Here is a 26,630-nt window from a genome sequence, read left to right on the forward strand (position 1 = left end):
TACAAGTAATAAATTACAAATCTAGGTACCAGACTTAGTGCAATGTCACGTACATCCATGTGCTACCTATTAGCATATCTTTGTATATAAAAAAGACACAGTAAACTGACAGGACTGTACCTTTAATAGACTTAAGGATAGCTATTAATAGAAGAACTGTAATATACAATAAAACAAAATAGACTCTTAGGCTGAAAAATTACGAAAGTTTTAAAGATTCTTCAGTAAGTTTATTTTGCAAACTTTTTGTGTTTTATGTTTTATTGGCTTAGACTGTTTGAAGAGAAAAATGTATACCATTTTGAACACTGAAGTGTTTATCATTTTACTATGAATTCAGATATGCTTTATGTTTATTTCTAACTGACCTTCAAATTGCAGCAGCTCATCAGTTTAGTATAAGTATTCTTGCCACCCCATCCCATCCTGTCATTGAGTCAAAGAGTTCAAGATACATATACAAAACACACACCTAAACAGACACAAACAAGACTTTTGTAAAGTAAACACATTTTTTATAATGTAAATAACTGTTCCTTTTTGGAACTTTCTTTATCCAGTTCAAGTCTTTTCTGAAACTGGGATATTCACACTTATTAGACACAATCTTTATAAAAGCAAAGCATTTATCTCTTTGAAAACTCAAGTAATTCTTGAGAGCAACATGTTTCTTACTGATCTAAAAAGAACAGAGTGTGGAAGGCCAAAGAGGAAAAATCACAGAAGAGGACTGGAAAACAATATATTTAATAGTGCACAGAGAAAATTTCTAAGTGTAGATTCTATTGAAAATATTGATATTCAAAGGAATAGCTTTGGACACACTGCCAAAAACTTAGATTTTTCTCAATTAAAACCAAGAGTGTTGATTTATTTAGGACAATAACATTAAGTCTTTGAAGTAAGAATGAAAGGGTTGTACAATTTAATTTCTATATAAATGATTGTTTGAATATACAAAGTATCAAATATAAACAGTAGTGTAGCAAGAAAATAAATTGGTAGAAATAATTACTCAACCAATAGCAATAATTAAGACCACCATTTGAAAGATCTTCTATACACAAAGAATGAAAAAGTATTATTAGGAGATTTTACAGAACACAACTGAACTCAATCCTAATTCATTACTATTATACTTCTTTCTTCTTCAGTATTAGTGGACCCACATTATCTCCTGTTAACTCATTGTGTTTATTATGTGAACCATCACAGGCAGGAAACTAGAAAGGAAAAAGAATTACAAGTATTATTTTAAAAATGATTCAATGAGTAGAAATATTTGTGAAATGCTCTTATAAAGAAAGCACATTACTTTGAAAAACAAATCACCAGACAGCTTTCCTAAGTAATGTACATTCTACACCTAACCCAACTGCATTCCAATATCACAGCAAATCTAACAACTTTAAACAGTTAATTTATTATTTGATAGATATTTTAAATAAAAAGCTTTGGATTGGTTATTCCAAGAGTCAATAAAACAGGCTTAAAGGGGGATCAAAATAATCTCTTGTTTTCTGTGGAGCTCCAAATTAGAGCTCACCTCTTCACTTATTTAAATTTGAAAAGAATGTGCAGTTGACCATTGAACAACACAGGTTAGAACTGTGTAGGTCTACTTAACTGTGGATTTTTTTCTTTTTTGATAAACACAGTATAGTACTGTAAATGAATTTTCTCTTCCTTATTGTTTTCTTACTAACATTTCTTCTCTAGCTTCATTGTAAGAATTAAGTATGTAATATATCTAACATGGAAGATAAATGTTGACTGTTTATGTCATTAGTAAGGCTTCTGGCCGACAGTAAGCTAATAAGTTTTGGGGGGAGTCAAAAGTTATACCCAGATTTGACTGTGCCGGTGGTTGGTGCCCCAACCTCCATGTTGTTCAAGGGTCAACTGTAATTTAAATTCAAAATACATTATTTCATGTTTTCTTACCATGAAACTCACACATATTGTAAAATTTTTGAAAAAATTTTAAAATGAATTTAAAAATATTCACTCATAAGTAACAATAATCAAGATTTTTATATAATTTTTCCTCTGCATTTACTATGTGTATTTCTTTTTTAAAAAACAAAATTGGGATCATACTGTACTGTGCTTTTATTAATTACATCATGCTCTCCTGTCATTAAAATATTCTTTAAAAACATTACTTGTAATGGCTTCCTAATATCCCGTAATTTGTATTATACCATTCTTTAATCACATTCCCATTATCGGACACCTAGATTATTTCCAAAACTTTGCTATTACAATAAATGTTGTGATGAACATTACTATGCTTAAAACTTCAAATAACCTATGATTAAAGTACTCGAAGAAAACAGATCTCACCAGCTACTTATAATACTCATCACTCCATACTTGTTTTTATTATTTCCACATTAAAAATCATCCATAATTATAGCTGCCATTTATTAGCTCATCTATATATAAGGCCCTGTACACATAGCATCTACTAAATCCTAAAAAATGTCTGTGATATTGATATATTATCAGAAAACAAAAAAACAAAAACCTAAAACATCAGAGATTAAAGATTCAGTAACCTGCCCAACTGAAGTCATACTGTAAGGGGAAGACATCAGTTTTGAAAACATCAGATTTCTATTCTTCCTTTTCTAATGTAGGTAAGTATCCACCATAAAATGCAAACTTTAATTTAGGAATATAAATTTTCAGTACTGAATACTGTGGAAAAATCTTTCATCTCACAGAACCTCAAAACTAAGGATTTAAAAAGCAGAACAATTCTAACTGCACAAAGTTTCAGAGTACGTGCAAGCGGACATCTTACCGTCTTAGAACGCCAACACCTACAATAAGCTGCTTTAGTGAGACACAAATCTTCAATGTTTATTTCATTCACCACTTTGGGATTTTCCTTTTGTATTTTAAGATTAATCAAGCTATCCTTCTGTTGTTTCTTCTTCGGGAGGAATGGACGAACTGCAAGGTAGCCAAGTAGTGCAAGTACACCAAGGAAAGGCAATAACCGAAGCCATTCTGAAACTAAACACGTACAGATTTAACAGTCTGCAGCACTCTTGTAATAGAACTCAAACAGCACGTGTCATGCTTAAGTTTATTCTTTACCTATTCTTTACTTCTCACATTAATTTCTTACCTATAAGTCTATGAATAAATAACAAAGTCAAGCCACCTATATCTAAGACCACCACTCTGATTTGTGAGCTAACTGAAGAGTTGTGAAACTGGAACACAAAGTTTTGAGAAATGTATCTTATATCAAGTATCCTATTTCATTATCCCTGACCCCGCCCTCCAAGACAGTACTAAGTGCTCCACAAGGCATTTAATGAACACTTAGGTAATAAGAGGTATCTAATAATGAGAACACCAAGTATATTTGTGTTTATCTTTATTTTTATTTCAGGAATAACAATCATCATAATTACAAACAAAGTTCAATGTGTGATATATTTTATAGGTTTAGAAAACATTTCCACCATGTCTAAAATCATACAACAGAATACCCAAGAATATTTTTTTTTTTATTTTTTTTTTCAACGTTTTTATTTTTGGGACAGAGAGAGACAGAGCATGAATGGGGGAGCGGCAGAGAGAAAGGGAGACACAGAATCGGAAACAGGCTCTAGGCTCCGAACCATCAGCCCAGAGCCTGACGCGGGGCTCGAACTCACGGACCGCGAGATCGTGACCTGGCTGAAATCGGACACTTAACCGACTGCGCCACCCAGGCGGCCCCCAAGAATATTTTTTTAATGTTTATTTATTTTTGAGAGGGAGAGACAAAGCGTGAGAGGTGGAGGAGAGAGAGGGAGACACAGAACCTGAAGCAGCTCTGAGCTCTGAGCTGTCAGCATAGAGCCTGATGTGGGGCTTGAACTCATGGACCACAAGATCATGACTTGCGCTGAAGTTGGATGCTCAACCGAGCCACCCAGGCACCCTGGAATACCCAAGAATATTTTACCGTTGATTTAGAATTTCAGACAGAACATGTCTTCAATGCTTTAATTTACATTTTTGGTAAGACATAGTAATTCCTAAAGAAATGTTATCTAAAAGCTACTATTTTAAAGAACTAATTAAAATTTTCATACACTGAATGTTCTCATTATTAGATACCTCTTATTCCCTAAGTGTTCATTAAATGCCTTGTGGAGCACTCAGTACCTTCTTGGAGGGCAGGGTCAGGGAATATTAAGTAATATAAATAAAATCGTCCCTATGTCTATGAAGGCAAACACATAAGGAAACCAAGATAAACATTTCAGCATGCACTCATCAAATGTTGGCTAGTGCCCTCCCTCTTCGGGGCTCTGTAGAGAATCCCTTCTGTTCTTAAATGTGATCATTTGACAATCTTCACTGAGTACTTACCTGATATCTTGCTCAGCACTATGTAAAAATCGCTTAGTCAAGAAAGAGAGAAAAACTAAAGATGTGCCAAGGCATGCTAATTAATGTTAGTAATAGACTATGCTAAGAGTACCACTGTATTATCTTATTTAACTCTGTTAAGCTGTGTTAGCTTAAAACAGCTGTATTTGGAGGGTACCACTATTATTCCCATTTTCATGTGAGTAAACTGCAGCTCCATAAGCAGGTTTAGTCCAGGACAATAAATCCAGTCTAGTTCTCAATCATGATAAATAAAATCCAACAAATTTAAAATTTCATCTGTCCTTCTCTTGGTAAGACTATAATTGTTCTTACACTTAACTATTAAAGAAAAAAATTTTAATTTTTAATGTTTATTTATTGCAAGTACACGTGCAAGAGAAAGGGGAGGGGGGGGGGGAGAGGGAGAGGGAGAGAGAGAGAGAAAATCCCAAGCAGGTTCTGTGCTGTCAGCACAGAGCCTGATGCAATGTGGGGCTTGATATCACCAACTGGGAGATCACCTGTGCAGAAATCAAGAGTTGGATGCTTAACTGACTGACCCATCCAGATGCCCCAAGATAATTTTAGATTATAATAAGAGCTATGAAGGAAACAAACAGAATGATAAAAGAAAGAAAAAGATTATCCTAAGGACCAAGCAGGATAGGTTGACTCCAACTTTCGGTAAGGAAGTCAGGAAGGAAAAAAAGATCTTTAAGTCAAGACCTAAAGACAAGAAGGTGGGGGGCTCAAAGACTTGAGAAAAAAACTTACAAGGCACAGGAGTACATGTAAAAGAAGCTTCCAACTTCACAGGATTGTTGGGAGGAGCGAATGAAGTTGGAAACCACTAGAAAAACTACAGAACACTATGTGAAAGAAAGCTACTAATACATTCTGCCCTGAAACTACAGTTATGTAAATATCTGTCTCCTCCCCAACTCCCTGTCCTCTAACAGAGACTTATATAAACCAAGACTTCAATTAATTTTAACTGAATTGAGTCTGTACTCCATTACACTGACATTTTTTTTTAATTTTTTTTAATGTTTATTTATTTTTGAGACAGAGACAGAGCATGAACAGGGGAGGGTCAGAGAGAGAGGGAGACACAGAATCTGAAACAGGCTCCGGGCTCCGAGCTGTCAGCCCAGAGCCCGACGCGGGGCTCGAACTCACGGACCGTGAGATCATGACCTGAGCCGAAGTCGGACGCTGAACCGACTGAGCCACCCAGGCGCCCCTAAGATAACTCCTACTAGGTATGCACTTGTTTGCCTTTATTCAAGGCCTATGAATGATGACAGTGTAAGGTGAGAGATAAGAATTCTGTTTAAAATATTTAAGAAAAAAACTTTAAGCACCCTCAAGAAATATAAAACCTCATAGACAGATCAGGTGATAGACAGGTGAAGATACAAAAATTACAAGACACAGTTCCTACCCCGAAGAAGCTTTTCACCTAGTATGGACTACAGATCTATAAGAAAAGAATTAAGTACTGTATGGTATGTGCAATTATAAATAAGCAATACAGAAGACATGATTAACTCTGCAGGGATGAGCAAAGGCTTTACATAGAGGTTGGCACCTAACCAGGTTTCTGAAAGATGAATAAGACTATAGGAGTCCACTATGCTGACCGCTCAGAGCCTGGAGCCTGCTTTGGATTGTGTCTCCGTCTTTCCCCCCTTTCCCACTTGCGTGCATTCTCTCTCTCTCAAAAATAAACATCAAAGAAAAATTTTTTAAAAAAGACTATAGGAGTCCATAGGCTTATGGGAGGGGGAGCTACCTTTCACACAGAAGAAACAGCATAAACAAAGGCACAGAGATACAATGTGCATGAAAAGTTGGGGGAAGTAAGCACAACAATATTGCTGGAATATGATGAAATAGGAGAGGGACTGTAGAAGTGGTCAGGTGCCAGATGATAAAAATCAATAGGTAGGTAACAATCTACCCTGTACATAAAAGGTAAACCACCGATATTAAGAATATCACTGCATATTAATGTAACTGGAAAGCTGTTCATTTATGAAATCAGATGGAATTAAGGTATAAGATGGACGACGGACTAGTGGAGAGACAGAGGGAAGGGCAGAGAGGGATGTTAGTGGGAGGGCAAGAGGCAAGACAATCTGTTAGAATTCCACTGAAATAATTCCCCCCAAAATAATGCAAGTTTAAACCAAGGCAGTAGCCATTAAAGCAGAGGACAAATGGAACCCCCAAAACTGCCTGAACGGTGTATGTGTGCATGCATTTTTTGAGGAGACAGTCTGATGCTTTTACTGGGATCACAGAGCAGGTCTGTAATCAATCTTCACATACCTTGAAACTTAAGAACCACTAACTCAAGTAGTAAAATCAATAGGATTGGGTGAGTGATCAAGTATGGAGCATAAATGGAAGAAGTGAGGGTCCTTCATGATTCCCAGATTTCTGGTTTCATTATCTGGATGAATGGAGATACTGGTCTCTAATTCAAAAACAAAACAAAACAGAACATAACAAGGGCAGTTTTAAGCAGCAAGAGACCAGTGCAGTGTTGTAGAAGAAAGGGAAAAATATGAAGGAAAATATTCCTTAAAGAATATAAGGGAGAGACTAAAGGTCAACAGTTAACAGCAAAAAATTAGGAATACTGAAGGATTGCATAAGTCATAGCTTTCTTTGAAACAGTGAAATAATCTAATGTGGAAGTTGCTCTTCAGAGCCTAAAAGATGCCATCTCTCGGGGCACCTGGGTGGCTCAGTTGGTTAGGCATCCAACTCTTGATTTCAGCTCAGGTCATGATCTCACAGTTTGTGGGATTGAGCCCCATGTCATGCTCTGCGCTGACAACATGGAGCCTGCCTGGGATTCTGTCTCCCTCTCTCTGCCCCTACCTCTCTCTCTCTCTCTCAAAAATAAACAAACATTAAAAAAAAAAAAGATGCCAACTCTCTCTGCTCTGCCAGAAAGACAAGAAAGATAAAGAAAAGATATCACTGAGAGACCTACAGGGGAAGTGGTTTACTAAGGGATAGCTTTGTTTCATTTAGGGTAAGGAGGTGCATATATGAAAAATTATCAAGTAGACAAGCCAGGGAGCACCTGGGTGGCTCAGTCTGCTAAGTGTCAGACTCTGGCTCAGGTCACAATCTCACGGTTCATGAGTTCGAGCCCCACATCGGGCTCTGTGCTGACAGCTCAGAGCCTGGAGCCTGCTTCAGATTCTGTGTCTCCCTCTCTCTCTGCCCCTCCCCTGCTTGTGCTCTGTCTCTCTCAAAAAAAAAAAAAAAAAAAAAAAAAAAATTAAAAAAAAGTTTTTTAATAAAAAAAGTAGACAAGCCAGGAGTAGAAGATAACAGTGTGAGAGAAGATCAGGGGTTATGGGGTGGGGTAAGTATTTTTGGCTGTAATTAAATCAAGGACATGGCTGACCTCAACATTCAATCCACTAAAAATGTACCCAGTTAGGCAACATTTTGATTATTCATTTGAATGTAAGAGGCTTGAATTTCCTTAAATTTTTTCCTTTACTTCAAATTTTTCACTTCAGAAAGATTTTCTTCCTCTACCAGTGAATTTCTCCTATTTCCAATTTTTTTAAATCACCTGTTTCTAAGTTAAAAACAAAAATTAGGGGTGCCTGGGTGGCTGAGTCGGTTAAGCATCTGACTTTGGCTCAGTTCATGATCTCGCCATCTGTGAGTTCAAGCCCCACGTCAGGCTCTGTATTGACAGCTCAGAGCCTAGAGCCTGCTTCAGATTCTGTGTCTCATTCTCTCTCTGTCCCTTGCCCGCTCATGTTCTGTCTCTGTCTCTCTCTCAAAATAATAAAACATTAAAAAAAAAAACAAACCACACTAATACTAAAATACCAAGCAGGATTCTAATATGCATTTTGCAATATTCTATTTCCCACTATTAAGACAAACAACAAATAGACTAAGACGGTAGAGTAAAAGAACCAGTACCATCAGACAAACAAAACGTACACAGAAAAGAACATTTCAAAGCAACCTGAGTAGCAAGCAATTTTAACATAAATTTTTTTTAAGTTTAAATGCTGTTAAAAGAAGGTATAGTATCTCCTTAGAGAAACAATGTGGCTTAAGACAGGGCAGATTCAAGACAGGCTACAGGGGCTCCTGGGTGGCTCAGCTGGTTAAGCATCAGACTGTTGATTTCGGCTCAGGTCATGATCTTGCTGTCATGAGACTGAACCCCATGTAGGGCTCCGCGCTGGGAATTGAGCCTGCTTAAGATTCTCTCTCTCCCTCTCTCTGTGCCCCTCCCCCACTTGCATACACTCTCTCTGAAAATAAACTTAAAAAAAAAAAAGGCTACCTATTACACCCTATTCCTGACCAACATATATAATCAAATACTATGATAAAAACATTTGTAAAAGTACAATATAGATACACATGGCTCTCGATGAGGAACTATATTCTAAGAAACTAGGACAGAATTTTTTCCCTTCTCAAAATGTGGCATGTAATGATACTATAAAAATAATATTGGCAACTTGGCTGCTGATACTTTAATAACAGATTTTCTTGTGTACCGTTTATAGGTTAAGACACAGAAATGATTTCTATATCTGGACTGCAAAAAGAGAAAAGTAAAATCTTTTCAATGGATGGTTTTACTATTACCACTTAAAACCTAATACAGACTGTTCAGGACCAAAATCCAATAGAATGAAATTAATGATCAATTTAAAAATCTTTTTTACATTCATTATTATGAATAGAACAGTGTCTTAGTGTCCAGAACATTTCCTGGACCAAGTCCTCAATAAATACCTGATGACCTGAGAAAATTTACACTGCAAGGTAGTTAGATGGCAGAAAATGTTTTAATGAGGCTGAAATTGTTCCCCACAAAGCCTAGTATAATCTTTAAATCTTTAATTACACTAACTTTTAAATATAGTTGGTCTAACTAGGAAGAGGGGAAAAAACTTTTGTAACTTATAGTAACTATGTAAATATCTTCCCAAATTCTCAAAAACAGTTTTCTAAAATAAAATTCTTTAATCTTTTAGAAATAACTTTTATTATTTACGTTATTATTAATAAATGCAACTTTCTAGTTTGAACTTTATTATTTCTTATACATTCCTACTGAGAAACCTCACCTTTGGTTCATTTCTTTAAAAAAAAAAAAAGATACATTTTACATACAAGAAAATAAACAGATTTCAGGTGTTTAGCTCTCAGTTGTGACAAATATACCCCAGCAGCCTCTACTGAAAATATGTAAAAACATGCAAAATCCTCCATCACCCAAGAAAGTATTCTTCTGCCCGTTCTAGTCTATCCTTCCACCACTGATGTCTATCACTAAAGCTTTTTCACTCAACATAAAGTTCTTGAGATTCATCCAGTGGAACAGTAATTCATTCCTTTTTATTGCTAACCAGTATTCCACTTTGAGTATACTATAATTTGTTTATCCACTCTCCTGTTGTCAGATATTCGGGTTGCTTCCAGTTTGGAACTATTATAAATAAGGCTACTATAAAACATGTTTGTAGAAGTGTTCTTGTGGATATAGGTTTTCAACTCTGTTCCACTTCTAAATTCTTTGTTCAAAAGTGGCCCTTTCTGGATAAACAGAGCTAATGCTTTTGATGCTGTCAGCTCTGACATGTTTGTGTTACTCTGGAAAGAATATTATGATGGTCTTGGGAGTCATTGCCTTGTCTTTAGGAGCAAAACCATTATTTTTCAAAGAACCAAACAGGGTCAAGAAGGGCAAAGCTATATGTTCAAAGTTTCATAGCAAGCTTTTAAATCCAGAAGCAAACTGTTTCTGACTTTCGAATAGGAAGATTTTATTGTTGTTGTCATGCTTTAAAAGTTTACACAACAGGGAAAGTTTTTTTTAAAGGTCAAAGTATTGGAATAGACTATACTTCCAAGCAATATACAAACTTACTTTAAAAGCCTCACTGTTAAAAATGTGGCCTAAATAAAAATAGATAAGTTGTTTCTGATAGATAAGGACTGTCTGTAAATAGTGTATGGTGATTAAGGATCTCCAAGTGTTTACTAAGAATGCAGAGTCATCATGAGACAGTCTATTGCTTTAAAAAACCACTAGATCTAAATAGGGAAGAAAAAACAGGCAAAAATAATATAAACTGTAACTTTGTTTGCTCTAGTTTTCACAGATAGAAAATGCAAACACTTTTGGTCTCCTAGACATTTTTTTTTTTAATTTTAATGTTTATTTATTTTTGAGAGAGATAGAGTGTGAGTGGGGGAGGGTCAGAGAGAGAGAGGGAGACACAGAATCCCAAACAGGCTCCAGGCTCAGAGCTGTCAGCACAGAGCCCGATGTAGGGCTCGAACGCACCAATCGTGAGCTTATGACCTGAGCCGAAGTCCGACACTCAACTGACTAAGCCACCAAGGCACCCCTGGTCTCCTAGACATTTTAACAATTGCTGAAAAGTTACCTTTCAGGTTTTTGACTCAACAGAAGTCTAAGTATGGATTCTGTAAGTAGCTCAATCAAGACAGATGTAATTAGCTACTAAAATCTACTCTGAAGGGGAGACTCAGAGCAGAAATTGGTCATTGGAAATTTTCTTCCATAGTGCTCCAAAACAGATTCTGCAACTATTATATTGTCACCATCCAGTATGAAACAGACTATCTCAATTTTTCATAGAGCAATTATTACAAACATGTTAATGTTTCCTAATAAACAATACAATGAGGACTAAAGTGTAGACACATTGTAATGGAACTTAAATATGTTTTTAAGATACTTATCAGAGTTATCACTATTTCTGAGAATCAGTCCTCACTTTAAATATTTAACAGCTTTGAAGAAGTTACTATGTATTATTGATTTAAGGGGGAAAAGGTTTGAGTTTCCTTAATGCCTTTAATAGAAATTAAATATTTGTTGACAGTGGAAATCTTTAAGGCAAAAATAAAAACAAAGAAAACTTCTAAAATCTAGCCACTAAATAAAACATCATACTTTCTATCTGCTCCAACTATATTCTATTCACAAAAAATTGAAAGTAATATAAAACCAAATGTCACAAATGATCATATTCTTTATTACTACTTTGGTGAATGCATTCAAGGGTATAATAAAAGGAGAAAAACTAACAATTGGTAGAGGGCTACTTAACCACTGAATATTACAAATAAAATATATATACACGCAAACATTCCAAATTTCCAACTGCAGGGGAATGGTTAAGCCTACCATGATGTTACTCTAAAAGAAAACTATACAGTTGTTAGAAGATGAAGAACACGTTAAAATATATAAAGTTCTAAAGTAAAAGCAATGATAAAGGGTTTAAAAAAGCCAAAATCGTATATAACTGACGAAAATCCATCAGAATAGGATCAAAAGAAGACTTTGATGTTTATAAATACTTGATTTGACACATTTTTTCACTTTATGTTAGTTTTATGCGGCTTTCGATGTTTAGATATTTCTTCTTAATAACCGTTAATTATTCGGTTACTATACTTTCTATTTAATTACATGCTTTCAGGGGCACCTGGGTGCTTCAGTTGGTTAAGTAGTTAAGCATCCGACTTTGGCTCAGGTCATGATCTCACAGTTTGTGAGTTCAAGCCCCACATCTGGCTAAGGTCAGTGTGGATCCTGCTTCTGGTTCTCTTTCCCCTTCCCTCTCCCCCTTGAAATAAACCTAAAAAAAAAAAAAAAAAAAAAAAAAAAAAAAAATATATATATATATATATATATATATATATATATATATATGCTTCCGGTCAAACCGTAATTCAAACAATCTCTAGATTTGGAATGTCACCCAGTTCACCCCATCTAAATCTATTACTGGACTACCTCATTTTTTTAATACTATCCTTTTTTAGGGATAGTATTCTCTTAAAAAACAACCAAACAAAAACCTTCCCTGTATTAGGAGGGGAAATTCATCTCCCAATAATCTTCACCGATTTGGTCCTAGTTCTGTCTTTTGGTCTACACAGAATAAATGTTATTCTTCCACCAGTAAACCTTCAGCTACCATAAAACTCCAGACTGCTCCAGGCTAAACAACTCTATCTCAAAATTGTCTTCATGAATCCTGTTTCATTCCCTGACATTGAAGACGTATGAGTTCAAAGTTTGCCGAATCAATATGGTTTTCGTTTTTTTCTCTCACCACCCTGATCAGTCTCAGTCTGGTTTACAAATATTCCACTTACAAAGTAACACTCCCAACAATGTCTCCCAAGTGTTTGACTGCATTCTAGAAATTTTCGTCCTTTTGATGTGAAACCCTGAATTGTGGGTTCTTTTCTTGTACAGGAGGGATCTAAGTACAGAAAGTTATATATATTCATTAAATTTCACTTTCTAAAATCTGGTCCATCATACTAGCCTTTGAACCCCTTTTGGCTAACTGATCTTTCCTCAAGTTGCCTTCAGGCCCATAGTAACGGAGTTGGCCTAAAATGCCCCGGGGTAGTTCAAGTCTTCCCTATGGGAATGGAGGCTACTCTCCAATTTTGTTACCAAATAAAACTGCCATACACATATTGCGTGCCTGTTTCTCTCCCACGCACACACACGCTGTGGGTAAAACAGCGCCGAGAGCTGGAAATGCCTAATTCACAGCACCTTAGATAGCTATGACTTTAAAATAAAAAGCACACTGCAGTGACCGATGGAGATGAAAAATATGGACCCGCCACAAATTCAGCACCTCCTCTGCAAAACCCTGGTCCCCCGTCACAGAAGAACACGGCAGAGCCACCAGGACAAGGACGGAAGGACGGAAGCCCCCAAGAACCCACAGGAGGAATCACTCGCGCTCCACGGCGGCTGCGCCAGCGCTCGCCCCCGCCCTCTGCGCGCAGGGTCACGGGGTAACGTGCCACTCGCCAAGCCCCGCCCCGTCCCTTAGCCCGAGGATGTTTAGACCACCCCCGACTCCCACCTTGAGAAACTTGCAAGGACAGGGACTGACTGAAGGCGAGGGTTACCTGTGAGACGGGCGAACCCGGTAATGCTCTCGGGGACAGGGAGCCGCTTTAGATAGGCGGGGAGCTGCACCTTCACGATACGGGCCACGCTCTCCAGCACCATCCTCGCGAGCAGCGTCCACTCCCCTCTGAGACCGCGCCGCTCTCCGGCCAAGCTGCCGCGCCTGCGCCGAGAGGAGAAGCGGCCGGCGGGCGTTGCGGCCTGGGTCCCGCGGCCTGCAAGAGGGGGCGGCGCTGGGGGCCCACGGGGGAGAGGTGACCTGCTGGGCGCCGATTGGCAGCGGGCGAGTGACGTGCGCGCCCCGCGGACGCCGAGGGGGCGCGCGCGGCCGCGAGGTGCGGAGCCGCGGGAATGGATGAGTAGGGCCGCCCTCCGTGGAAACACGGTTTTGAAGAGGGCCTGCGTACACGCTGGGCCCTTCACATCTGTAGACGGTGGAGGCCAGGAGAAAGGATACTGTGTGCGATGAGGTAAAGCATGTGAGAGTGCTTTGTAACCGGAAAGTGCCTTTCAAAAGTGAGTTGCTCCTCTCGTCGCTTTTTACTTCGGCCGCTCTCGTCACGACCCCTTCTTCCTGGAACTGGTTGGGTACCTTGGCCCTAGCATTGCATACTCCTCTAAGAGCACCCTCCCCGTCTGCCCTGCGGTGCCCAACTCGGTTCCCTCGCCCCTGCAAGCCAGGGTTTTGTTTTTGTTTTTGTTTTTAAGTTAAAATACCTGAGCTACGAACTGCTTAAATTAAGCTTTGCCACTCGGCAGTTTTGTGCAACCCTGAGGGTTTTTGTTTTGTTTTGTTTTTGCAGCTTAGATAGGACCCGTGATATTCCTTCTTTCGATACTTTCGTTTCCTTCTGCAGATGATCAGTTCTTTTTTCGGTTAACTAAAACTAGGAAAGTGTAAAGGAATATAAACCTTTAAAGCGACTTTTATGGTGCAGGATTTCTACTATAAGCTAAAGTATCCGTGAAGATCTTTAGATTTTATTTTTATTAATATCTTTTTAAAAACTGAAGAGTGGAAGGAGACCGCTTCACTTCCTTGCAACACCTGGCTTGACATGACTTTGTTTGCTATTTTTACCAAAGTGAAATATCCCTAGTAATGCCCTTGGTGACTGCGTGTTGTGTATGTGGTGTGATATCTTAATAAGGTGCCTCCGTACAGTTCTGAGCTCCACCTGACTATTTACATATAATACCAACGAACTGATCATGGTCCGGTATTTCGTTTTGTGTGACTTAATGTTAACAGCTAGTTGTCATAAATACGTTTTATTCTTTATTTTTTCCCTTGTTATTTTCATTTTAAAGTGAGGAAAGGAAGCCATTTTTTATTTTTTTTAAAATTTTTTTTTCAACGTTTATTTATTTTTCGGACAGAGAGAGACAGAGCATGAACAGGGGAGGGGCAGAGAGAGAGGGAGACACAGAATCAGAAACAGGCTCCAGGCCATCAGCCCAGAGCCCGACGCGGGGCTCGAACTCACGGACCGCGAGATCGTGACCTGGCTGAAGTCGGACGCTTAACCGACTGCGCCACCCAGGCGCCCCAGGAAGCCATTTTTTAAAGTAACTTTTCGTTCTCTAGACTCTTTGATTTTTAATATCTGTGATGGGTTTTCACTAAAAAAAATAAATAACCGTATGAGAGTTAGTTGAATTCAGATCTAGATAAACCAATTTTCTATTTTACCTTGTTCAAAATCCAATTACATTGGAAATTCTATGAAAATGCTTAGATACAGGTTCATGAGCTAGAGCAATATAGAAGGTTATATACAAAGTGATGATCAAAAAGTTGTTTACATTAGGATTTCCTTTCCATTTCTTTTTGGGAACTTACTTTTGGTTTAGTGAAAGAAGGACCCTGAAGTTTGTTTATTCTGAATTTAATATTCTCAAACATCCTTGTCCTCTGGACTGTTCTGTTAGGGGTTATCTTTAATAATCTCTGCTGATCATATGTAGAAATACCCTTGGGGAGATGATTGCGGTAGGAGTGTGTTGGGAGTGAGGGAAATGAAAGGAGGAAAGGCCTAGAGACAGCCACTAAATATTTGTTTCTCAATTAAAGGCTTTGTGGTCTTGACAAGGGCAAAACAAGCTGTGTTGAGTGAGATTCTTTAGGCTTCTGAAGTTTTTCTTTAAAGGAATTAAAAAATAAATACTTCATTTAAGACATACAGCATAGTAAAATGCTGAGGTGCCGAAGGTACAATTTGGTGTGACCACTGCACAGATAAATATATAGAGAATAATGTATCCAACACCTAAGCAATAGAGCTTCTTTTGGTCCTTCCAACCATGGTTGGTCCCCGTACCACCACCACCACCGCCGCTGCTGCCACCACCGCTATTCTGCCTTGCTTTGAATGTTCTTTAACTTCATATAAAAGGAATTATACAGTATGTAGTTCTGTGACTGGGTTCCCTGAGCAGTTGATGTAGATAGCTGATTTGCTATTTCCAAGTAGAAGAAATATAGTAAGTAGAAGTCTCTCATCCATTGATCTTCCTTTCTTCTTCCTTCCTTTTTCCTTCCTCCTTCCTTCCTTCCTGCCTTTTTTTCTTTCTTCTTCCTTTCTTTCTTTCATCTTAAAATTTAGAGAAGATGCATTACATGAACTACATTCATGTATAAAAGGAGATAGTTCCTAACCGAATCAATAAAATTCTTACTGTGTATTATAGGGAATAGTTTCTTAGATTCTTTTTACCTTAAAATTTAAATCTTGGGGCACCTGGGTGGCTCAGTCGGTTAAGCGTCTGACTTCAGCTCAAGTCATGATCTCACAGTCTGTGAGTTCAAGCCCCGCATCGGGCTCTGTGCTGAAAGCTCAGAGCCTGGAGCCTGCTTTGGATTCTGTGACTCCTTCTCTCTCTGCCCTTCCACCTCTCATGCTCTGTCTCTCTCTTTCTATCTCTCAAAAATAAATAAACATTAAAAAACAAAATTTTAATCTTATGGGACTCCTGGGTGGCACAGTAGGTTAAATGTCTGACTCTTAATTTTGGCTCGGGTCATGATCACAGTTGATGGGATCCGGCCCCACGTTCAGACCTGCTTGGGATTCTCTGTCGCCAGTTGGCACGTGTGCACACACTCTCTCACTGTCTCAAAATAAATAAATAAACATTAAAAAAAATAAATAAATTTAGGGACACTTGGGTGGCTCAGTCAGTTGAGCATCCAATTTTGGCTCAGGTCATGATCTTGCGGTTTGTGAGTTCAAGCCCTACATTGGGCTGTATGCTGACAGCTCAGAGCCTGCAGTCTGCTTCAGATTCTGTGTGTCCCTCTCTCTCTCTCTTCCCTTCCCCAACTCCTATGCGTGTGCACACTCTCTCTCTCTCAAACATAAATGTTTTTTTAAAAAATACATCTAAATCTTGAAAAATAAAATTTAAATCTTGTTTCATTTATATTTTAAGTTTATTTTGAGAAAGAGAGTGTGTGTATGTACACAAGTTGGGGAGGGGCAGAGAGAGAGGGAAAGAGAGAATCCCAAGCAGGCTCCACACTGACAACACAGAACCTGATGTAGGGCTTGAACCATGAGATTGTGAACCATGATGAACCATGAGATTATGACCTGAGTCAAAACCAAGAGTCAAATGCTTAACCAACAGAGCCACCCATGCACCCCTGTAATAGGATATTTATTAATGGTTGTTATGACTAGGTATAATTGTTTTGTGTGTATAATGAATGGTTAGTATCATCATCAATGAATGAGTCTTTACTCTGGCTTTGAGATCTTAAGTTCAGAAATACTACCTTCTGACCACAACCTTGTATATTTGTTTATACATCTTCTACTCCCTTACTCCTATGAAACTTATCCTTTGACTTAAAGATATTTAGTGTTGAAACCATCTCTGTTATTCTAGTCTGTTAGTCCATTCCTGGATTTATTTACTTTTTCCATTCCTCCAAATCTTCACTATTTTACATTATTTATTTATTAAGCTTTCTAATTATTACTACCAGACTTATTTTGAGCTTCGATGACCTTGAATTCTAGTTAACAGATAAGCTCTCCTCACCAGCACCTCTGAAGATAGCTATAATTCCTCCTATAACTAGCGTCAGCCCTTCTCTCCTAGTCTTCTGCACCCTGTGTTCTGGAGCTCATCCTCCCAAGATTTTGCTTCATCAGTTATTTCCTCAGATTTTCATTTTTCTTGATCTCTACTGGCCACAGAACCTGATGATCTTCAGGCCTTTAGATTTCACCAACTGTTAAGTTTTTGAATTGCGAAAATGTAGGTTCCCCAACTTTTTATTTTGTCAAGAAAATATATTTAAAAGCAATATAACAGCGCGCCCTGGGTTGGCCCAGTCAGTTGAGAGTCACTCTTGATTTCGGCTCAGGTCATGATCCCAGGGTAGTGGAATCGAGCCCTGCATCGGGCTCTGTGCTGAATGTGGAGCCTATTTGGGATTCTCTCTCTTTCTGACTCTCTCTCCCTGCTTGCATTCTCTCTCCCTCTCTAAAATAATAATAATAATAATAATAATAATAATAATAATAAATTTAAGGAGTGCCTGGGTGGCTCAGTCCATTAAGCATCCAACTCATGGTTTCACTCAGGTTATGATCTCACTTTTCATGCAATCAAGCCCCACGTCAAATCCCCTGCTTGGGATTCTCTTTCCCTCTCTCTCCTCTCTCTCTCTCAAAATAAATAAACCTGAAAAAAAAAATAAAAGCAATATAACAAACAACAAAAAAACCTCTGCCATTAGGGGTGCCTGAGTGGCTCAGTCAGTTAAGCATCCGACTTCAGCCCAGGTCATGATCTTACAGTTCGTGAGTTCGACACGACAGCTCAGAGCCTGGAGCCCGCTTCGGATTCTGTGTCTCCCTCTGTCTGCCCCTCTGCTGCTTGTACTCTGTCTCTCGCATTGTCTCAAAAATAAATAAACGTTTAAAAAAAAAAAAAACCCTCTGCCCCTTACTACTGGAAGGTAGTATATCATAACAGTTAAGACCACTGACTCTGGAACTGGACTGTTTGGACTAGAATTCTGGCTCTGCCAAGGTAAATTATGTAACCTTTCAAAATGTAGATAGTATTGGGGTGCCTGGGTGACCCAGTCAATTAAGTGTCCGACTTTGGCTCAGGTCATGATCTCGCGGTTCGTGAGTTCGAGCCCCACGTTGGTCTCTGTGCTGACAGCTCAGAGCCTGGAGCCTGCTTCAGATTCTGTCTCTCTTTCTCTCTGCCCCTCCCCTGCTCACACTCTTGTCTCTCTGTCTCTTTCTCAAAAATAAGTAAACATTAAAAAAAATGTTTTAAGCTAGTTTAAGAAATATAGATGGATGGATGGATGGATGGATGGATAGATAGGTAGATAGATAGATAGAACCTACCTCTTAAGGTTGTACTGTATGTAGAAATTTAGTGGATTAAAACATATAAAGCAACTAAACTCACCTGGCACATATACATGCACAGTTGTGTTATCTTTTATCATTGTCATAATTATTTATATCACTATTAGCACATCTTTTTATTATAGCTGTACTTTGTTTTGTTTTTCACAGTGGTTGCTGTAGGGCTGCATGGTCAGTTTGATAGTGCAGTGTGTCAGTGCTAATCACATGTGGCTCTTGGGTATCTTATTAAGATTGCTGTAAGTATAAAATGCTTAAGGGGACCCCACACAGATTTCTGGACTTCTTCAGAAACAAAGAGTAGATTGTACAAGTTTATGGAGAGAAAAAAACAGGTTTCATGTGATGTACACAAAGGTTAATGTGCTGCACTTCTCAGTAGCAACTCTGCAAACAAAAGGATAATAGAGCAGTGCTTGAAAATTCTGATGAAAAATTAATTGTAATTTAGAATTCTGAATAAGACAACCTGTAAGTTAATTATGGGGCTAGAATAAAGTTATTTTCAAACCTAAAAGGTCTTAGAAAATACACATTTTGTACATCTTTTCTTAAGCTAATGGAGAATGTGTACAACCTAAGTTAGGATTAAACCAAGAAAAAGTAGGGCATGTGATTAAGGAAATATGAAACCCAAACTAAAAGAGAGGTAAAGGAGTTGCAGATTGATGAATTGAAACAGTAAGATGAAATTAATGGAACACCTAACACAGGCATAGCTTTGTTTATTGTGCTTCGCAGATAATGCATTTTTTACAAACTGAAGGTTTGTGGCAGCCCTGTGCAGAGCAAGTCTGTTGGCACCATTTTCCAACAGCTTTTGCTCTCTTTGTGTCTTTGTGTCACACTTTGGTAATTCTCACAATATTTCACACTTTTTCATTTTTTGTTTTGGTGATCTGTGACTCACTGAAAGCTCAAATGATGGTTAGCATTTTTAGTAATAAAGGATTTTTTTATTTTAACTTGTTTTATTTTTTATTTTTTTTAATTTACATCCAAATTAGTTAGCATATAGTGCAACAGTGATTTCAGGAGTAGATTCTTTAGTGTCCCTTACCCATTTAGCCCATCCCTCCTCCCACAACCCCTCCCGTAACTCTCAGTTTGTTCTCGATATTTGTGAGTCTCTTCTGTTTTGGCCCCCTCCCTATTTTTATTATTTTTGCTTCCCTTCCCTTATGCTCATCTGTTTCGTCTCTTAAAGTCCTCATATGAGTGAAGTCATATGATTTTTGTCTTTCTCTGACTGACTAATTTCACTTGGCATAATACCGTCTAGTTCCATCCACGTACTTGCAAATGGCAAGATTTCATTCTTTTTGATTGCCAAGTAATACTGCATTGTATATATATGCCACATTTGCTTTATCCATTCATCCATCAATGGACATTTGGGCTCTTTCCATACTTTGGCTATTGTTGATAGTGCTGCTATAAACATGGGGGTGCATGTGTCCCTTCGAAACAGCACACCTATATCCCTTGGATAAATGCCTAGTAGTGCAATTGCTGGGTCGTAGGGTAATTCTATTTTTAGTTTTTTGAGGAACCTCCATACTGTTTTCCAGAGTAGCTGCACCAGCTTGCATTCCCAAGTAATAAAGGATTTTAATTAAGGTTTGTACATTGGGTTTTTTAGACATAATGCTGTTGTACACTTAATAGGGTATAGTATAGTATAGTATAAAATAACTTACACGCACTGGGAAGCCAAAAAATTTATTTGACTCACTTTATTGAGATACTTGCTTTATTGTGGTGGTCTGGAGCCGAACCCAAAATATCTCTTAGGTATGCCTGTATGTCTGAAAGTTATTTGCAGGCTTACCCTCCTGGGCTATAGTTTGGGGTTGAATGAATGATCATTACATGAGAAACTAAGCAGATGTTTAAAAAGAACTTTTATTAAACCTATCAACTTATTTATTGAAACATTTTTAAGGGGATAAACAAAATTTACTAAAAAGAGTATTTTGATTTTGGTGTTTGGTGTTCTCACATTATACTTCCCCTTTCTTTATGAGGAACCATATTTTAACTGCCTTGCCTTACCCACAGCTTTAAGAGGAAATGCAGCAAACTGGAAATAAAAGCAAAATTGGAGAAACAAAACTGGTATTGGTGAATTAATAACATATGGTAAAGCTATTTTAAAATCATCTTCCATAATACTTCTGGTACTAAAAACAAGCAGTATATAGAATTGTCTAGTAGGAAATTTCTAGAGACATGTAGTGGAATAGAGTGAGCTTTGAAACAGCCCCTCTACCCCATAATTCTATGAGTGTATACAGTTCTTCCTCAGTTTACAATGAGGTTATGCCTCAATAAACCCATCATAAGTTGAAAATATATTAAGTCAAAAACACCTTTAATAAAGCTAATATAACTAACATCATAGCTTAGTCTATCCTACCTTAAACATGCTTAGAATACTTACATTAGCCTATCGTTGGGCAAGATCATCTTACACAAAACCTGGTGTATAATATCTCACCTTATGTATTGAATACTGTATTGAAAGTGAAAACCAGAAGAGTTGTATTGTTACGGAATGGTTGTAAATGTATTGGTTGTTTATGCTGGTGATTTCATGGTTGGCTGGGAGCTGTGGCTGCTGCCACTGCCCAGGATCACTAGAGAGTATCATACTGTATATCACTAGCCCAAAAGAAAACCCTAATTCAAAATTTGAAGTACAGTTTCTACTGAATGCATATTGCTTTCCCACCATCATGCAGTTGAAAAATCATGAGTCAAACCATCACAAGGGACCATCTGTATTGAGATGCCACTTTTGCAGTCATGGACTAGAAAAATATTACAGTTAAGAAGTAAATACGTACATAGATATGTGCATACATACATAACAAAAAGCTTAATTCTGTAGATCTTTGAAGTTTCCTTTTCTTTTTTGGAAGCTACCTTTTTGCCTTAGAAATGCCATACTTACGGGGCGCCTGGGTGGCGCAGTCGGTTAAGCGTCCGACTTCAGCCAGGTCACGATCTCCCGGTCCGTGAGTTCGAGCCCCGCGTCGGGCTCTGGGCTGATGGCTCGGAGCCTGGAGCCTGTTTCCGATTCTGTGTCTCCCTCTCTCTCTCTGCCCCTCCCCCGTTCATGCTCTGTCTCTCTCTGTCCCAAAAATAAATAAAAAAAAAAAAAAAAAAAAAAAAAAGAAATGCCATACTTACTATAATCTTCATATGTAATCATTCAAAATATTAGAACAGATTCTTATTTAACTCAGAAATTTATGGAACTGGCCTACTCCCAAGTGTGATGAATTAGGCATTAAAGAAAACAGGAATCTAATGCTTTGTGTTGTGCATAGAATAAATTTGAGATAGCTGCATTTTGTATGAAATAGTGCTATTTAGATTGAAAGCATCCAATAATGTCTTGTTAATGACTGATTTGTTAAAGAAATTAAAGGTAAGTTATAAAAATATGGAAATGAACAATTTAAGAACATGAGTAACACCAAGTGTAATGGATGAATAACTTCCTTATTCCTCCATGTCGTGTTAAGGTAAAATATAGTCAACATGTCAGTCATGGCTATTCACATCTTTTCAGCCATATTTTTTTGTTCTCATAATTCTTGCCCATATTGGTGGGGTTTTTTTGCTGTTCCTGACTAACATAATATTTTTGGCAGATTACCTATTTAAATCACAAACTTTAAATTCTACTTAAAATTTCTAAGAATGCAGGGGCACCTGGGTGGCTCAGTTGGTTAAGCATCCAATGCTTAATTTAGGCTCAGGCTATGATCTCATGGTCATGAGATCAAGCCCCACGTTGAGCTCCGCACTGGGTGTGGAGCCTGCTTAAGATTCTCTCACTCGCTCGCTCGCTCACCCACCCTCTGCCCCTCCCCCACTCATGCGTGTGCACACACTTTCTCAAAAAATTACTTAAAAAAAAAAAAGACTTCTCAGATGCAGTTTTCTTAAGTATTAGCAAATCTTTTCAAACTAATTTCATTTGCTACCTTAGTACTAATCATTTTAAGCTTGGACCATAGCAACAACCTGCCTGATATTTGACCTCTAGCCTCCATCTCTAAAGTATCCTATACAAAGCTTTACAAAAATAGTTTACAAAATAGTTTTTCTAAATGAGGTTTTTTTTCATAGATTGTTTTTGGAGCAGTTCTAAGTTTACAGAAAAACTGGACAGAAGATACAGAATTCCCACATCTCACACACACACACTCAGTTTCTCCTATTGTTAACATCTTGTATTAGTGTGGTATATTTATTTGTTACCATTGATAAACCAATATTGATACATTAATATTAACTAAAGTCCATAGTTTGCATTAAGGTTCCTTCTGTTTTGTACAGTTCTGTAGGTTTTGACAAATGCATAATGTCATGTATCCAGAATTATAGTATACAGAATAGTTTCAGTGCCCTAAAAATGCCCTGTGTTTCTCCACCTGTTCATCCCTACTGTCCCCCAACCACTGACCATCCAGTGATCGTTTTATTATCTCTGTAATCATGCCTCCTAAATGAAATTCTGCTGTCATTTAAAACCTCATTCTCTGGAGTCAATCCATATTGGGAAATGAAAAAGCAAGCTGCTATAAATTTTTTAAACCATGTATGTATACATATTTGATTATACATAGAAAATTTCTGAAAAGATACATAGAAAAATGATTACCCCTATAGAAAGGATAATGGAGGAGAGTTAATGAGGTCTTTTACTTTCTACTTTCCTTCTATTTTGTTTGAATTTCTTACCATCTACAAATACTATTTTATAATTTAAAATGTTGCAATTATAAAGCTAAAAAAAAAATCTCTGGATGACGGTGTTTCAAACATGAAAACACAGGAAACCACAAGGGTAAAAAATCTAGAGGTTTTAACTACATAAAAATATTAAAATTCTGTACCTCAAAAGCAACTTAAAATCTGATCAACCCTGTTTATCCATCTATGATGTTCCTTTTTTTTAATTTAATTTAATTTTAATTTATTTATGATGTTCTTTAAACTCGTTTCCATACCTAATATTCTCATATGGCTTTTTTTTTTTTATGATTTCTTGTTTCTTCAAACATTACTGACCTCCCACTCAACATCCTCTTCACTCCTATTTTAGGCTTAGTTTCATTTTAAAATTGTGACCCTTTTCACAATCCCAATCAGCCTTATTTTTATAGCAAATATTACCTTCTAAAATGGCTTATTCCTTAGTTAGATAATAAGTTGTTTGTATGCTTTTGTCTCTGTCCCTCATGCCATTTCCCACCACTAGAAAATAAAACGTACAAGAATAAAGATTTTTGTCTATCTTGTTCATGATGGATCCTCAGTGCCTGACACTAGTAGGTGCTCAGTAAACTTTTTGTTGAATGACTAATTGTTTAATTCTTTAAAATTTTTTAAATTAAATGTCTACATTTATTCCTATAATTCTGCTTCAGTTGGTATATGTTGTGTAACTTGTTGTGTTACATAGTGATCATATTCCTAGGAGTCTAGATACTTGGTTCACAAGCTTCTGTTCTGATAATGGATATTGAGGAAGAGCAAAAGGGCAGACCCTAATTTTTATCCCTTCCCACAAGTTTAAGGATTAGAGAGCAGAGAGCTCCAGACACCACAGAGGAGCTATAGTGTTCTATCTCTGTTGCTACTGTTTCCTCTGAAAACTCCTCTGGTGAGGATTTAATTTGAAACTCATAATCTAGCAGAAGGCTCTTGTAATCCATCAAAACCCTAGAGGTTTGGGGAAGGAGTTGGAGAGTGAATGTCTCAATTTTCTAGAGTATCTGTTCAGCCCACACACTTTATCATCAGCAACTCGCTTCAACAGACCCTTTGTATTATTCTATACTGGGAAGCGGTTGCTAATGATATCTGTAGCAGTCAGTTGTCTGGACTGATTGTCCCAAAGCAGTGAAGGGAAGTGCCAGGAACAATACTTAAAAACTTACTCCTGACCCTTACCAGGGTTTTCTCAGTTTTTTTATCTTATTCCTCAAGCCCTTGCTCCTTTATTTCTGTAGTTACCTAGGGTTTGTTTGGAGGAAGGAAGCCCACAGCCATTAGTAGTGCCCCATTTTCTCAGGAATCATGTAAGAAATCTATTTTACATATAAAGATACGGGTTAAAAGCAAAAGAATGGAGAAAGACCCACCAATCTCATACTAATCAAAAGAAAGCTATAGTTGCTATGTTCAGGGAAAACAGACTTTAGAAAAAGGAAAATTATCAGGGATAGAGAGGAGCATTACATAATGATAAAGGTGTCCATTCTTCAAAAAGATATAAACTTTAATGTGCATATCTCACAACAAAGCATTAAAATAGCTAAGGCAAAAGTAGAACTACAAAGAGAAATAGACAAATCACTATTATGGTTGGAGATTTCAACACCCCTCTTATGGTAATTGATAGATCTAGCAGGCAGAAAATCAGTGAGGATACGGTTGAACTGTGTATTACCATCAGCCAATTGGATCTAATTGACATTTATAGAATACTTCACCCCAAAAGAGCAGAATATACATTCTTCTCAAAAAAGATAGACACTTGTCATTATTAAAAAGTAGCCTGCATAGAAAAGTTATAATTAAGGTTAATAGATGTGCAATAAATTTTGAAAAATATTCATGAGGAGGTTTAACATCTGTAATACACAAAACCCTCTTAGAAATTCACATTAAGGGAACATGTAGTTCAACAGAAAAGTGGGTAACAAAGAATATGAACTCAACAAAGAGTAACTCCAAATGTGAAAAGATGCTCAGAATCAGGAGAAATCAGGAGCATGCGAAGTAAAATAATAATGAGGTGCCAGTTAGGCCTAACAGACTGTCAAACTATTGTTTTAATTCAACTAACATTAAATGCTGATTATGTAACCAGCACTGAACTATGCACACATATAAGTGCTCACAAAGTACTATGACGTGTATCTTACCCCTGATTTACAGTAGAAGAATCAGATGGGTAAATGGACTTGACAAAAATCACATAAAGGAAACTAAGGAATTCACCATATGGAAACTTCTTTTCTTTTTGAGTAGGTAATTCATTCAAATGGTGTGTGTGTGCACGTGTGTATAAATAGACTTATGTTTTGAAATTTCCCACATGTATATCCCCTCCACCATTTCTCATGCCACAGCCATCTATCCATCCATCTCACAACTACTTTTACAATTTTCTCATGTATCTTCCTAGAGCTTATTTTTTCTTTTTCTTTTCCCTTTCTTTTGCAGTCTTTCTTGTCATGGTATTCTTTTTTTTCAATTGAGGTATGTATAATTGACATGAAACTTTATATGTACAGGTGTACAGCATGATGATTTGATATTTGTAAATATTGTGAAATGATCATCACAATAAGTCTAGTTACCATACACTTACAGAATTTTTTTTCTTATGGCGAGGACTTTTTAAGATTTACTCTCAGCAACTTTCAAATACGCAAAACAGTATTATTAATTATAGTTACCTTCTGTACATTCCATCCTTATGACTTATTTATTACTGGAAGTTTGTACCTCTTGACCCCCTTCACCCATTTTGCCCACCCCACCCCTGGCAACCACCAGTCTGTTCTCTATCTCTGAGCTTGGCTGGTTGGTTGGTTGTTTTTATATTCCACATACAAGTGAGATCATGTGGTATTTGTCTTTCTCAATCTGACTTATTTCACTTAGCATTATGCCCACGTGGTCTATGTTGTTGCAAATGGCAAGATTTCATTATTTTTTATGGTTAAATGATATTCTATTCTAAATATGTATGACATGTTTTTCTTTTTTTTCCCTCTAAACTTCGATCATGAATTTTTCTTTTTTTTTTTTGAGTGTAGTTGACA

General features: G+C 37.3%; 1 protein-coding gene and 1 long non-coding RNA gene across 6 annotated transcripts in view; one reads left to right on the top strand and one right to left on the bottom strand.

Moving 5' to 3' along the window:
• Window positions 1-498: 498 nt before the first annotated feature.
• On the bottom strand, window positions 499-13,505 carry CISD2 (CDGSH iron sulfur domain 2). The gene is made up of 3 exons (XM_003985124.5): window positions 13,372-13,505; window positions 2,810-3,024; window positions 499-1,223 (listed from the first exon to the last, which is right to left on the bottom strand). The coding sequence occupies exons 1-3, from the start codon at window positions 13,472-13,474 to the stop codon at window positions 1,134-1,136; spliced, it is 408 nt and encodes a 135-aa protein (XP_003985173.1). The 5' UTR covers window positions 13,475-13,505; the 3' UTR covers window positions 499-1,133.
• Window positions 13,506-13,677: 172 nt separating this feature from the next.
• Window positions 13,678-26,630, top strand: part of LOC102901174 — a 44,048-nt gene continuing 31,095 nt past the window's right edge. For all 5 annotated transcript variants that reach the window (XR_002156162.3, XR_440132.4, XR_002156161.3 and 2 more), the window contains exon 1: window positions 13,678-13,888. This is a non-coding gene — a long non-coding RNA (uncharacterized LOC102901174). The remainder of the gene's footprint in view (window positions 13,889-26,630) is intronic.

Source organism: Felis catus, chromosome B1 (assembly GCF_018350175.1).
Source record: "Felis catus isolate Fca126 chromosome B1, F.catus_Fca126_mat1.0, whole genome shotgun sequence".
Taxonomy (NCBI): Eukaryota; Metazoa; Chordata; class Mammalia; order Carnivora; family Felidae; genus Felis; species Felis catus.

Coding starts and splice junctions, on each gene's coding strand:
- CISD2 (XM_003985124.5), bottom strand. CDS start 13,474: ATGGTGCTGGAGAGCGTGGCCCGTATCGTGAAGGTGCAGCTCCCCGCC. Junction 3,025..13,371: donor CGGGTTCGCCCGTCTCACAG/GTAACCCTCGCC, acceptor GTACGTGTTTAG/TTTCAGAATGGCTTCGGTTA. Junction 1,224..2,809: donor GGTGTTGGCGTTCTAAGACG/GTAAGATGTCCG, acceptor TTTCCTTTCTAG/TTTCCTGCCTGTGATGGTTC.